The sequence below is a fragment of the Hetaerina americana genome, unplaced genomic scaffold (assembly GCF_022747635.1).
Source record: "Hetaerina americana unplaced genomic scaffold, ioHetAmer1.1.p SCAF_67, whole genome shotgun sequence".
In the NCBI taxonomy this organism is placed as follows: domain Eukaryota; kingdom Metazoa; phylum Arthropoda; class Insecta; order Odonata; family Calopterygidae; genus Hetaerina; species Hetaerina americana.
This window is the reverse complement of record NW_027287283.1, coordinates 729,056-745,055: the sequence shown is the minus strand read 5'-3', so window position 1 is coordinate 745,055 and position 16,000 is coordinate 729,056. Positions and strand designations below refer to the sequence as shown.

The 16,000-nt window shown below is 41.5% G+C and overlaps 1 protein-coding gene across 1 annotated transcript in view; it reads right to left on the bottom strand.

Annotated features, from left to right (window-relative positions):
- Positions 1–12,875, bottom strand: part of LOC139696068 (putative transmembrane ascorbate-dependent reductase CYB561 homolog) — a 58,384-nt gene extending 45,509 nt beyond the window's left edge. The window contains exon 1 of the mRNA XM_071594685.1: positions 12,743–12,875. Within this exon, the coding sequence (XP_071450786.1) occupies positions 12,743–12,809 (67 nt within the window). The 5' untranslated portion in view covers positions 12,810–12,875. The remainder of the gene's footprint in view (positions 1–12,742) is intronic.
- Positions 12,876–16,000: the final 3,125 nt, after the last annotated feature.

Genomic DNA, 16,000 nt, shown 5'->3' with positions numbered 1-16,000 from the left:
AAAAACCACTCCAGCTCAAGGATTAATAACAATAACGTGCTCGTTTTTATTATATATTTCATCAAATGAAATAAGGAATAAATAAGGAAACTATTACTGTCTGGGATGGAAGGAGGAGCTGAAAACTGGAGGAAGAAGTATTTTGGGAAATAATGGTGTGGAGAAAGAAACAGATCAGAATGCATCAGATGTTGACAAAGGGCGAAGGGAAACGGATATGAGTGTGAATGTTGTTCCAACGGCGAACATTTTCAAGAGACATAAGGCTACGGGAGAAGACGGTGTACTAAGCGCAATATTGAATTCTGGGCGAAAGGTACTCATCAATCGTCTGAGCGAATCATTTATGGTATGTTTGATAGCTCTAGTAGCACCCGACCGAATCATCTGTTTGCGCTTGAGCAAGTACAGGATGCGGCAACATCAGTTCCTTTTTCATAAAACAAAACTCTTTTAAAAACGGAAGTTATGTTGCCACACCCTGTACCTGGGAAGTCCACGGCCTTGCGAAAGAAAGGTCATTGAATTTGAGGAAGCGTGTTATAAGGTGGAAAGAGGAAATTTATGTGAAGTTTGGAGATAATACGAAGAGAATGAACGGTTGCTGGGGGTCATAAAAGAGATTCACGAAAACATCAAGGGAGGAGTAAGAGTGAATGGGACCCTGAATGACTGGTTTGCAATAAAGCATCGTGTGAAAAAGGATTCCTTCATGCCACTAAGGTCGCTCAATGTATTTATGGATAAATGTGGAATTCATTCAAGGGTAAGACAAGTTTAATGATTGGAATTATTAATAAATCCGTCCTACTATTCGTCGAAAGTCTAGTATTCTTCACAGAGAGTCCAACATTATAAGGAACTGAGTTCGTATGCATCTAACGCGACAGCCACGCAGTAAGTGGTTGCCTAGTTGGACTCAGTCGCCAGGCAGTAAGCGTCACGCTAGGGCGGGAGCTGCGGAGAATATTGAATGCTTTGTTGAAGTTGTAGATATGAGACATGATACTTATTTGGTGCTTGAAGGAATATTGCCACGTCAATACGATAGAGAAATTAAAGGAAAGAAATTTGGAGATATGTGGTTTCTGAACGGGCATAAGTACTTGCAAATGTGAAACACGGGAATATTTATACGTATTTATATGTTATCCACCGTATCTGTCACAAAACCCAACAGGTTTCAACCAGCAGCAATAATACCTGCATTGATTGCCCGAGGGAAAACCGTTTCGTCATTTAAAAAAAATTTATTACGTGAGAGTAAATAAGTTATTAATTATTTCCGCGACTTCAATAGAAAATAAAATTTTAGCTAAAAACGCATTCTAGTATTTATAAAGTTCAGAATATATGTGATTCGTTCTAATAAATACCATTTGCCCTTCGAACCACGAATTAATACGAGCATATGAGCCACGTAGGGGCCTGGCGTTCACAACCTGTTTTTCTCAGGGTGCTATCACTCCTTATTTCTGATAAATGATTACGATAAAGCGTGAATGTTTATTGATATTTTATCGATAACAAACATTAATTGATATTTTCCCTTCTTTTGGGGTTGAAAAAAGGTTAAATTACTCATAATAATTAAATATGAAGTTTAATTTAACATATTTGCAAAATAGCCAATAGTTGCATAAATTTCATTCACAGTTGGAAAACGCTTCCTTCACTTCATACGTGAGTAGCTTTAACTGCTTGTGTACGGGGCACGATTACTCATGATGTCGGAATTCAAACCACGTGACTTCTGAATCTGGAAAATTTTTAACCGCAATACAACGAAAACTATTTGAGATACAAATTAATATTTCTTACTTTATCCACAAATTCTATAAGTGTGCAGAAATATTTAACTATTATTTCTTTATTAGTAGTAGCCTAATGGGCTTGGGTAGGTTTTCGATCGACATAGCTGCACTATTCACTCCGTTTTTCTATGCCGACGAGTAATATGACACAATTTATCTTTGAACCCCATGCTGCATTTATGATAACAGTCATGAATAGCATTATGAATTATGAATGATTGCGTCTGTGTCCACCATAGATCTTCAGCTCTGCTTATTTTCTTCCTTTCCTCATTCCATCCAAATTGCGTATTCGATTCCCTTCTCTGAATTTCCCCAGCATCCGCTGTTCTATCGCCTTCTTCAGCCTCTCCGTATCCCCTGTACCCTTCGAATTTCCCCCAACGTCAGTTTATCCTCACCTACCACGCCCAGAACTTCATCGCTAGTTTTCCTCAGTGTCCATCTCATATTCCCCATCCTCCAAAGAACTCCTACTCTTCCAGTAACATCAGCATCATTCACGAACAAACCTGCACGCGAACGTCCAGTGGTTGACTGCAATGGTGTTCACTTGTACTTGAGCAGTGGCTACAGCTACACATTCCCAGGAAGTTGATTGCTTTCCCTTCATTAAGGACTTGAAACCATCTTCCAGCTGTGACATAGGGAATAATACGTATACTCCCCCACAAGCCGCCTCCTTAAGCATTAAATACGATTCCACTGATGATTTGTTCCGTCGAAAGCAGAATTTAAACGCGACGATAGCGGCTGTCTCGGATGCAATTCTATAGTCAAATCTATGATACTTGTACTACCAAACATATGTATATCACATCAAACTATCGATATTAATTTAAATTCAATTAGTACACAATGAAGTATATGAAAAGAAATCATGATCACTTCTTGTTTAACAGTCCTCGTACATAAAAACCTTTTCTAGTTTCCTGCTGTAGCTATGACAGTAATGGGTTGAATTTCTCCTCGTTGTCCATTAACTGGAAGATGGATGGCCTCACTATCCCCTTTTTTGCGGCCTCAAGGTAAAACTACGAAAACGTGATGTCCTTTCGGTTGAACGCTGTGCGACATATAGCGTTCTTCAGCTGTCGCCTACGTGAGCCACACAAAACTGTTTAGATGCGGTGAAACCGTGGAACTCGACGGTTTATTCGTGGACGATGCGGCTAAACTGTTGAGTGACATTTTGGAGTCATTTGTAAAGGCATGCCCCAAATGAGCGAGTGCATTCGAGGGCAATGGGTCGGAGAGGAAAACGGTCGAGTGTGGCAACGAGAGTGGGAAGCATAATGCCTTTGCCCGAGAATTGCGAAAAATAACAAATTCGTGAGCTCCACTGAATTTCATTTGAAAGAACCGGTCTCTGCGATCGATCGATTCTTCATGAAGTTCCATTCAGTTGACGGCGTATTTACTATTCCCTACATGGAAACCAAATTTGGTAACGTACCAGGATAGGTAAGCGGAAATTTTGACTAAATTTTGTGGGCATGAGTTCCTGATTTTTTATGGTAAAATCGGGAGAGATGGATCGAGAAATGAGTAGGTCATGAAGCGGTACGAATTGAAATTACTTGCAATGGGAAAGGATGAAGGAAATGTGCTTTTATCGTTTGGTCAGTTTGGGAGAATGTGTAGGAGTGACTTGGCAAACGCAAAAATGAGAGAGGAGAAAATGGTTTGGGAAGAAAGGGTCGATCGAGAATGTCCTTCATCTTTTCTCGAGACAAGGAATGTCAGAGGTCTCGAAAACAGATGACTATGTAGCAGACAATGTACATATGAGTGTAACGGCCACGAAAGGACTATCCAAGGAGATGGTAATATCGCAGAAATCAGTAAATGGAAGTATATTTCTTGAAATAACTCAAAAATGAGACTTTTCTTGACATAACTCATGGCGTATGCAGTCTGCAGCCGAAACAATCGTATCAAATGTGAAGAGCAGAAAATTATTTTTCTTAAATGACTATAACATGGCGCTTTTTATAGAAACATGATGAAAAAAATTAACTAATATACTAAATTTCAATAAATTTGTCAAACACAAAACTTATTCCATGGTTTTTAAAGTCATATACAAGGATGTGCAGTCATACACGAGTCCTGCATACGAGCTAACATACTATATATTTTTATTATGTAATCTACCGGTCAGATCAGTTTTAGTTCCCATCCCGAAAAAGGTAAAGGCTACATCATGTGAGGACAATAGGACAATAAGTTTGATATCCCCCGCAGCTAAACTTGTTCTCAGGATCATTAACAAAAGGATAGAGAGTAGGGCAAATGATTACCTAGGGGATGACCAGTTTGGGTTTAGGAAGGGGAGAGGTACGCGTGATGCCATTGCAGTAATGAGATTATTAATCGAGAGGAATATAGAACACAACCAGAAGGTATTTTCCTTTTTCGTAGATTTCAAAAAAGGGTTTGATAGAGTGAATTGGGAAAAACTAATGAGTATATTGCAGAAAATAGAAATAGATTGGAGGGAAAGGAGGCTAATCCGCAACCTGTACATGTCTCAGACTGCTCAGGTACGTTTAGGGAACGGGGAGTCCGGTTGGGGAGTGTTAGGAAGAGGTGTAAGGCAGGGTGGCCCATTTCACCGTTGCTGTTCAACCTGTATGTAGAGGAAATGATTAAAGAGGCATTGGAAGAACTGGAGGTAGGAATGAAAGTGTGCGGGGAATTCGTAAAATCAGTTAGGTTTGCTGATGACCAAACTTTAGTTTTTCTGTCAGCCAAGGGGCTGCAAGCATTGCTGAGTGAATTGGAAATTCAGTGCGACAGGTATGAGATGATTATAAATATAAATAAAACAAAGGTTATGCGATTTTCAAGAAAGAAAAAGGCCAAGCTTAACACTAAAATAGGAGGGCAAAAACTAGAGCAGGTAGAACAGTTTACGTATCTCGGAAGTGTTTTGGACCAACACGGTCAAAGTAGTAGGGACAGGAGGAGAAGAATTGCGCTAGGCAAAGAGGCTTTCACAAGGAGGAGGGAGTTGATGACAGGGCCTTTGAGTAAGGATATTAAGAAAAGACTCGTAAAAACTTTGATATGGGCCGTAGCTATGTATGGCGCGGAAGCGTGGTCATTGAAGTAGGAGGATAGACGTAGCCTGGAGGTTCTTGAAATGTGGGTGTGGAGAAGAATGGAGAAGGTAAAATGGACAGAGAAGAAAACAAACGAGGAAGTACTTGGTATGGTGGGCGAAGGGAGGGATTTGTTGGGAGAAATGCTATGGAGGCAGGAAAAGTGGCTGAAGGGGGTATTGACCGGCAGCGGGATGTTGAAGACTGTAATTGAGGGGAGAATGTTAGGCAAACGAGGAAAAGGCTGGGGCGGGATGTGGATGTTGGACGGGATGAAGGGAGGAAGGAAGTACTCAGAGATGAAGAGGGACCTGATGTAAAGTAGGATGTTTTGTTTTGCAAGGGGCCACAAATTATTTATTTAATTAGTAATTATATCCATCCAAAAAAACCTACCTTAACCGGTAGATTACCTAATAAAATTAAAAAATCTACCGGTTAAAGTGGGTTTTCGATGGACAAAACTAGCAAATAAATATTTTGTTACGCCGAACAAAAGACAACCCAACGTTCTATCCTGTCACAATTCCCTCTTCATCTCCGTCCACTTCCTCCCTTCATCCCGTCCTACATCCCTATCCTATTCCTGCCCTTCCCTCGTGTGCCTAACATTTTCCCCTCTATTACAGTCTTCAATCTCACTACCCATCGAAATGCTCTGAATCTATCTTTCTTATCTCCTTATGATATCTCCAAGCATTCTCCTTTCCTCGGCCACCATGCCTAGCACTTTCTTTATTTGTTTTCCATTGGGCCTGTCTTCCTGCAAACCCATATTTCCAAAGCCCCGTATCTTTGTCTATCCTCCTGCTTCAATGACCATGTTTCCACACCGTAGATAACTATGTTTCATATAAAAGTTTTGACGAGCCTATTTTTAGCATCCTTAGTTAACGTTCCTGTCATTTATTCCCTCCTAATTGGGAAAACGCCTTTGCCTAGTACAATTCTTCTCCTTTCATCCCTACCACTTGGACCATTTTGATCCAAACCACTTACGAGATAGGTAAACTGTTCTATCTGCACTAGTTTTGCCCTCCTATTTTTATGTTTAACTTAGCCTTTTCCTTTTTGGAAAATCCCATAACCTCTGTCTTATTAATATTGATTCTCATCCCATATCTATCGCGCTGAATTTCCAATTCACTCAGCAATGCTTGCAACCCCCTTGCTGACTGACAAACCAGAGCTTGGTCATCATCAAACCGAACTGATTTTACGAATTCCACTCTAACTTCCATTCCTATTTTCAGTACCTACCATGCCTCTTTGATCATTTCCTCCACACATACGTTGCACAGCATCGGTGACAATGGATAACCCTGCCTTACACCTCTTCCTAACACTGCCCATCCGGACTCCCCGTTCCCCACTCGCACCTTGGCAGTCTGAGACATGTACAAGTTGCGGATTTGCCTCCCGTTTCTCCAATCTACTCCTGTTTTCTGCGTTAAATTCAATAGTTTTTCCCAATTCACTCTATCAAACGCCTTTTCAAACTCTACGATGCAGGAAAATAGGTCCAGATTGTATTCTATATTGCCCTCGATTAGTGAAGCCATTACTGCAATGACATCGCGCGTGCCTCTCCCCTTCCTAAACCCAAACTGATCATCCCCTAATTCATCATTTGCCCTACTCTCTATCCTTTTTCTAATGATCCTGAGAACAACTTTAGCTGCGGGGGATATCAAACTAATTGTCCTGTAGTCCTCACATGATGCAGCCTTTACCTTTTTCGGGATAGGAAATAACACTGATTGCACAAAGTCTTCCGGCCACATTCATTCCTCATAGATACTAAAAATTAGTCCATATAGCCTCTTCCATCCACATTTTGCTAAACATTTCAGTAGTTCCGCAGGAATGCTGTCTACCCCACGGCTTTATTTTGTTTCATCTCCCTTAATGTCCTTTCTATCTCATCTTCGAGCATGCCTAGACCTTAGCTATCTTCCTCTACGTCTTGTTCATTTTCTATGTCTAAGCTTGTTGGACTAAGTTCTTCACAATACAGTTCTTCTATATATTGCTTCCATCTCTCTTGGAGCTTTTCTGTTTCAACTATTATCTCACCCGACTAATCTCTAACTGTTAACACAGATCATCCCTTCTCACTTCCCATTAGTGTTTTAACCTTCTTGTATAGTGCGCCAATGTCACCCTTCAAAACTTTCCATATCTTCAAACTGCGTCTTCCACCATGCTTCTTTTACTTCCTGTGTTACCCGTCTCAATTTATAGTTTAACTCTTTGTTCTTCCTTTTGCATAACTCTGTGTTTATATTCTTTCATTTCCTTCTCTTATCTATCTTTTTAACCATCTCATCCGTGATCCATGGTTTCCTGGCCCTTTTTCCGCTAACAGTTCGTATAGTTTCTTTTGGGATTTTCGATATCCCTTTTTTGATATATCCCCATTTTTCCTCGATAGTAATCAGCTCCTTTCGTCATTCATGATTTCCTCTCCTGCCTACTATTACTTCGTCGTTGCCATTTGAATTACCCGTCAGCCCTGCCTCATCTTTTTTCCAATAGGGGGCTACAATTCATGTCTACCAAATCATAATCAGAGTCTGAATCGGCTCCCGGAAAACCGCGCGAATTGGTCCTAAATCTGGTGCCTATCAATGCTTTAATCTAATTGATACCTTTCTGACTCACCTGGCATTTTACATGTATACCTGCGTCTTTTGTGGTGTCCAAACCATGTGTTGGTGATGACTAACCCCTGTCTTCTACAGAACTTGATTGCTTTCTCTCCTCGGTCATTCTTTGAACCTAAAACGTAGTCCCCCACCTCATCACCATCTCTTCCTTTGCCTACCGTCGCATTCCAATCCCCCATCACTATCAAATGTTTCCCTGCAGGAACACTCGCGATTATGTCCTCTAACTGATCGTATATCCTATCGACCTCTTCTTCCTTATGGTTGCTCGGTGGCACCTGAATAATAACCAAGTTCGTCGGTTCTGCTTTTATCTCTATTATTAATAATCTATCCGTTACCTGCTCTATGTTGACTACGCTTCTTCCTACCTCTTTATTTAATACTATGGCAACCCCTCGTTGGCTCTCGTCCCCACCGCTGTATATTATTCTATAATTATCACTCCAGTAATGCCTGCTATCCTTCCATCTTACCTCGCAAGGACCTAAAATATTTATACTACCTTGATCAAAAAGTTCCCGGAATTTATTCAGAAAATTAAAAATACAAGTTTATTCATCTAAATCTATATTGTCCCCTTCAAAGTAATCCCCATCGACTGCAACACACTTATGCAAGCGCTTGATCCAATCCTCGAAACATTTTTTATATTCGGTTTTCGGTATGTCCATCAGTGCTTCCTGCGATTTTTCCATTACTTCCTCTCGGCTGCTAAAACGCGTTCCCCGTAATGGTTTTTTAACTCGATTGAACAGAAAGAAGTCACAGGGAGCCAAATCAGGTGAATTCGGTGGCTGTTGGATGGTATTTGTTGCATTTTTCGTCAAAAAATTACGAATAATGATAGCACTGTGCGACGGTGCGTTATCATGGTGCAAAATCCACGAGTTTTCTGCCCACATTTCTGGTCTCTTTCGGCGAATTGCTTCACGCAAACGTCTCATAACGCCCAAATAATACTCTTTGTTTACTGGCTGGCCTTCTGGCAAAAATTCATGATGCACTACACCGTTGTAATCCATGAAAACCGTCAGCATTGCCTTCTTTTTTGACTGAAAACGACGTGGTTTTTTTTGGTCTCGGCTCATTTGGTGAACGCCATTCACTTGCCTGATGTCTGGATTGCGTGTCGTACTCATAAACCCACGTCTCGTCTCCAGTAATGATCCTTTTGATGAATGTGGGATCGGATTCAGCCTCGCAAATCATGTCTTTTGCGACGTCAACACGGTCTCTTTTTTGCATGAAATTGAGGTCTTTTGGCACCAACTTTGCTGCTACACGACGGAAACCCAAATCATTAACCACAATGTCTTGGGCGGATCCATAGGCAATGTTCAAGTCCTCCGCTATTTCTCTGATGGTTAATTTGCGGTTATTGACCAACATTTCTTTTACTTTATCAATTTCTTCACCGACTTTCGATGTCGATGGTCTGCCACTGCGTTCATCATCTTCGATTGACTCACGACCACTTCTGAACCGCTCGTGCCACTGGTAAACGACCGTTTTTTTTAGAGAATCGTTGCCGAAACACTTTTCCAACATTTCCAACGTCCGTGCGCCACTAAATCCGTTTTTTACGCAAAATTTAATACAAGTTCGTTGTTGCAAATTTAAATCCATTTCTGAAATTGTAAAAAATCGCCAACACACACAGAGATAGATGTACTCTTGGCTACGTAACTTTTGCAAATGTCAAGTTATGACACTAAGATTTAAAGGGAATATCAACAACAGATGTACCAATTTAACAAAAAAACAGAACTCAAATCGGAACGATGGGAGCGCCACACGGTGGTTATTCCGGGAACTTTTTGATCAAGGTAGTATTTCCCCTTTCCATCTCTCGCTTAATATTCTCTAATTTCTATATATATATATATATATATATATATATATATATATATATATATATATATATATATATATATATATATATATATACTACTTAAACGGGAATATTATATATATAATACTTAAACTGGAATTATTTTGAAAATAAACTCTGGTTAAATGGATTCCCTAAGTCACCTATAGCCAGTGACGATGGCTTTCTCTATTCAACCACATTTATACAATCAACATGAATGAGTATTAATGACGATCGGTGAGTTTTCTCCATGAGCAAGTGCGCTAACCTGCATAATCATATTGAGAGACAATAAAAACTTCAATAAGTAGCTGAATAACTAGACCTACAATAAGTGCGTTACATAGCCTTTCTCTTTCACGCATTACGTAGCTCTTTCTTACCCATATGGCCTTGCTATAAATTGCCCCAAATAGTCCCTAATCGGGACATGAAATGGCCAAGGTTCTCTAGCATTTGGAATCTGAAATATCTATCTCATATGTCACTCTCAACAAGGAGGGCAGCTAGTCGATGCACTCCAAACATTTATATAACACGGGTGTCCTTGCGGTTGCATAACCATCGACTTTTAGTATTCTCTTGGCTGTGTTATATTTGTGGGCATTATTGCATCCACCTCTAATTGCATAGGATAAATTTTCCCGGGAGCATGACTGATATTAAACTAACATCGAGTTGGCGCAATTCTATGCCCTTTTGAAAAAATTAAATTGCTTAAGGTTAGATAGATTGAGGTGGTTGGACTCGTGTGCTCATCTGAATGAATTTCTACGCGTACGAAGGCATGAGTTGGATCCAATTAGATGTCAGTTGTTTCCAGCATCACACAGGAGGGCTCCAAGGAGAAAGCTATGAGAGTTTTGGGAGGGCAAGCGACCGCTTTTCCACCACCGTCTTGCTATTTCAATTTCCCTTATCATTTTCTTGAGCAAATAATCATGAATGTACGAGCAAATGAAACGAAACGCCTTTCCTGTCGGCCTGAAGTGGTTTGGCTCATTTTCTTTAGAAACTTTCGGGTTCGATAATACAATTTGATTACTGAGTAATACCTACGGAAATGAGCGGAATTTTTGACAAAATATTTATAAAATGGTTCAAATAATTAAGATTATGATAACCGCAGAAACATGGTATATGTGAGATATACTTCTCTAGGCATTAAAAGAGGAGCCTTTAGAAACAAGAAGGACACAAAATAAGGTTTAGATATTGTAATTGATGCTCGCCTACTAAGGAAGTATTCTAGCTCTAAATGGTGAGAGAACTAGGGACAAAAAGAGATAAATTATGTTCGGAAAAGAAGCTTTCGCCAGAAGGAGGGAATTTGTGAAAGGAACGTGAGGTAAGGATGTCAAGGAAAGACTAGACAAAACGTTTTCGTAAGGTTTGGGAACTTGGTCGTGGAAGCAAGATGGAATGCGTTGGAGCTTTTGAGGTGCGAGTGTAGAGAAGGGTCATTGCAAGTAAAGAGTTCAAGTGGACCGACGGGAGGGGAATAGGACCAAGGTGTGAATGATAGGAACTACTTAAAAAGGGATAACTTTTCGCAACCGAGTTTTGGTGCTTTAAAAGCAATGGAGAGACATGATCTATAAATATAAAAATATGACCTGCACTATCAGTTAAACATTTTTTTGCCTGTCGAGGAGTCACATTTTATCACATAAAAGCTTATCGACTGGAGTCAGAATTGAAATTAGTTTATCTTATCGTTAATTAATGATACTGGTGGTTTTCGGAAGCTTCTGCGTCATTGCTCGGGAGGTGTTTGTGCAAGATTTCGCGCGTACCGCAGGCTGCATCGCCGGGGACAATGGATGTAGAATGTTTTGTGAAGGCACTTTGATAAATTTAGATTTCAGCAAGGTCAGGCACTAAAAGAAAGGATGCTCGTCTAATATTACGGGGATTAATGTAAACGTATTTGTCTTTATTGTCTTCCTAGAGGGTTTAGATTTCTGGATAGGCAATATTCCCATTAAGATCATCAGTTTTTGATCATGTCTCAAGATCCGGGAAATGGCTCGGAAAAACGTTAAGCGCCCGTCAACAATTATTTATTCCAAGATAAAGTTAAAGAATGAAATGACGATGCATTCAGTGATCAATCGCCTTCGATGATCTGGAGTTGGCCTCAACTAACCACTCATAATTTGATAAATATACTCTGAGTAATACAATGAGATGACAAAACCTCAGCAACATGAATTATTGAGTCGTATTTAGCCGAACGAGAAAAACATAAAATTCCATTAACAAAACGGAGGAGTGGATTGCAATTATTTTTTGTCACATTATTACAGAGCATCTACTATATTTTAACTTCCACCATCATTGAATTTTACATCTTCAGGTTGACCATCTGCGAGAGTAATGCCATATCACCTCGTAACCCTGCACCTCATCCTGCCAGCCACCACGAGGACGTGGGGCCGGGGCTGATAGTATTTGTTGATTGGCGATTAATGTCATTCGTGAGGTTCAACTTGTCGTAAACAATGAACGGACGAGTATCGCATTATATGGGCGTCGTATTTCCGACTGCTGTGGTCACGAATCGTGCGAGGGGGAGCAATGATTCCCTTTAATTGTTCGGTTCTGCGTTCGATTTCCGTTGACATGTCATTGTGGTCTCGTCTACCAACGTAATGCGGCGTCATGAGTATTCCGTCGGTGTCAGTGGCAAACTCGAATGAACTGTGCTTCTCTAAAAGTCAACAAGTCTTCTATGTAATCTTCGTGCTCCCGGCCTCTCCACCTAAATTACCTAACAACAACGTGAAGCATTCTACTCGACGATGATTCTTCACGAAACGGCTATATTTTATATCTATCGTGATTAATTCTGAAATTAAATCCCGGAAAAAGTCACTAATACTTGGCGAATGCTCAGGTGACCACTCGCAAGAACAGTGAAATCAGTCGACGATAACGTAAAAAACACACCGAGCTCGGATGTAAATGGAAGGACAAAGGTCAGCACGAGGGCAACGATAGACGGGTGACACACGCGCCTGTTTCACCGTCTTCTAATTAAGGATTAATCGAGAGCAAAATACGGATGGATCATCACGACACCCCGCCATCAAATTGCGGCCGGCACTTCGAGGTGTCCTCTGCCGACGCCATCTCAAGCGCCGCCGCCGGCGGTGAAACTGCCGACCGCCGCGAACCTTATGTAACGGCGGTTGAAGGGGAAGCTGGATCACCGAGAGCCGAGGTGGCCGGAACTCGGGCTTTCCTGGCCCCGAGAAGGAGTCGCTCACTCACCTGCAGTCGGGGAGGGACCCGGCGGCGGGAGGCCGTGACGCCCGGGCTCCGTGTAGGACTTGAACATGTCGGCACGGTGGAAGGTGGACTGAACTAACTCTCGGAGGAACGCGAGGCAGGAAAAGGCACACTCGAGGGAGGAGGGTCTCCCAAGACGGAAGAGCCAGATTTGCGGAGATTGTGCGTCGGAGCGGGGGAGGGGGGCGAGGGGATGTCGGGAGGGTGGGCACTCGCGAAGGGGGAGGGCGTCAAGGGAGGGAAAACTGGTTTAAGTGCCCCATGCTCTCTTATGCGCGTATGTGTGCTTCTCGCGGCCTAAACGCTTTGTCTGTGAACTTCCACTTGAAAGGGTGATCGCCGTTTAGCTCGTCGATACCGTGTTCACCTGCTGCAGATAGAACTCGGAGGTTTTCATAGTTAGAACAAACCTGTTCTCTCGGGCGTTCAACTGACGACACTTGCATTTCGCCTGATTGCAATTCATTCTCACTGGTAACCCGGGGTCGGCGAGATCGAGTCCCAGCCTCAGAGATGGCGCGGGGGCTACAAATATTTTTCAGTGGCACCCCGTTCTGTGCTTTAGGTGCTTTGTGGAGGGCACTTCGAGTGAGTGCGCCGTCCGTCGGATGGGACGTTAAACTGCGGATCCCTTGGCGCCTTCCGACAAGAGTGGGCTAATGCCGACGCCGGGTTTCTCTCCACCCTTCCTTTCCCTTCCATCCCTTATGGCGCAAATGACCTCAGCTGTTAAATGACCACAGCTGTCGGTCGCCTCCCATAAAACTACTGCTACTGTATGGCGCGGTCTCCCCTTACCTTCCTTCTTTCTCCGCATAACTTTGTTGGCCAGCTTTAAAAGTTTGAAAACTTTCACAAGGGTCCTCTTGGTCATAATTTTTCAAATGGTAGTGAAATTAATAACCGTTGGCCAACTTCTTCATTGCGACTTGTTTTATCATTGGCGAAACGTATCTTCAAGCCGTCATTCACCAAATTATTCCTTTATTCTTGTCTACCAACTGGTGACCACGACGGTGGGAAACTTCACGCAAGAAAAATTTAACTTTAAAAAAATAAAATTATGCACTGCGATAATAATCGTCATTTTATTAAATGGTAGGTTATCTTTTTAAAAAATTACTTTCAACTTGCTTTTTGGGTAATTTGCATTTCGCATTGAATTGCAGCGTATAAATAGGTCGCCGAACCGAAAACTAACCCGAAGGAAGGAAGATCCGAGGAAAACTAGTTCTCTTTCGACGGATTAAGGTGGTGTGAGAAAATTTTAAAATTCTGAATGGATGGAGAGTGACATGAAGAGGCTCTATATTGGCTAAGGAGAACGCAGTCTCCCGGGCAAGAACACAATTTAATAAATAGCAACCTATAACCCTAAACTCTCTCGATCGAAGAACTAAGTCAATCCAATCCTAGCATATGATCTATGACTATGCTGACCTTTGTATCGCTCTTCTATAAATATTTTGAACGCACAACTCTTAGGCAGTCGATCGCTCATTGATTGCCGAACTGAACAAGTTCCGATGGACCAGCGTTTTCGGATAAGACCTCCCTCCCGCATGACTGTGCCTCACGTGACGAGGGCGCTCAGACGAGGCGTTATGTAACTCGTCGCCAACCGACTCATATCACTCACTATTATGCTGACTACAAGGGCACCGATGGCGGCGCATCTAATGCCTTTACCCTTGATTTTACGACGGGCGGAAAAAATGCATTCTTTTTACACAACCCCGTAACCCAATTTCTGAGTATTCAAACGTCGAGGGAATGTGCTATGAATAAAAGCAGTAATCGAAAAGTGTTGTGTTCTTATTTTGAAAATAAAAACTGAATACCGGTCACAATTCCAGCTTACAACATATTTATTCTCCTTAAAATTTGTTCCCAAAGAAATAGCCTGCCGAATATATGTAATAGTGTAAGGAAGATGCGTGGGAGAAAGAGAGAGAGAGAATAAGAATGAAAATTATTTTCAAGAAAAACAAATGTTTTAGTGAGGACTTGGAAATAATTAAGCCTACTTGAATTCTAGTTGTATTTATTAAAATAATAATGTATATAATAATCCTTGAAAGCCACCGCAAGGGTGTGTGGCAGGGGGTGTATATCAACACCAGGAATGCAACATCAAAAATTAAATGTTTCTTAATTTTTAGTTAGCGCATGAATAAAAATAATGCAATGAATGTAGATGATAATAATTGATTATGCATGCCCTACAGTATCTTTGTGAAGTGTAGTTCTCCACGCAATAGGTGAGGAGCCGTTAGTGACAAGAAGGGCAAAGAAATAAGGCTTGATGAAACGGTGACAACAAACTAGGCTGCTAAGAATGAAAAAAGAAAAATGCATTTCCCTTGCAGCTCTGGGCTCTCTGAGAAGAGAGAGAATGCTTTGCCGCAGAAAATCTTCTGATAATGACGAGGCTGATGGAATATTTTGCGATTTTCCGTCGCGCAAACAACCCTACGTGGCGAACCGATGCGCCGCACTAACCGTAATTATCTTAAGTATTTGTATTTGTAGTATTGTGCCGCGTACTTGGAAGCGGAAGGCTCGTTTGGAACCGAAGAGAAGGTTTAAACCAGAGATTGCTTGGGTTTTGTCGGGAAATCGGAGCGGACTTCGTTGATCAGAGGCCTGTCCTCTCATCGTGTCGGGTACCCCTTGATCGCACTGGGGTCCATTATACTGCCGAAGCATCGCAGTTGGTAGCGCGTAGGTTACACGAACACGTTTCGAGGGTTTAGCATAGTTGGTAGGCAAGAGCGCAGGTCATATATTGGGATAAATAAAGTAGAATCCAACGCTTTTTGTCACTTCAGATCAGGTTACACCTCTCATATCCCAAAAATAACAGAACAAACAAACACTTGCGTTAAAACAACATATCACCCACGTAATGTTAATAAAATTGGTGCCTCAAAATACATAGAAGATAGTAATGAGAGTGAATGTAATACTTTTGCCTCTGTTAACCATGAAACGTCTCGGAACAGTTTTGCGAGCATTCATAAAACCGAAAAACAAAAAGTAATTGACAAAATAAAAACTATAGCATTAAACTGCCGTAGTATTAGAACCAAAATATCGGATATTTTCGTCAGTACAAACGCAGACTAGTTGGAACGGAAAGTTGGCTCACGGGAGATATAGCAAACAATGAGGTTTTTCCAAACGGTTTCACAATTTACAGAAGGGACAGACCAAATAGATTGGGTGGGGAAGTATTCA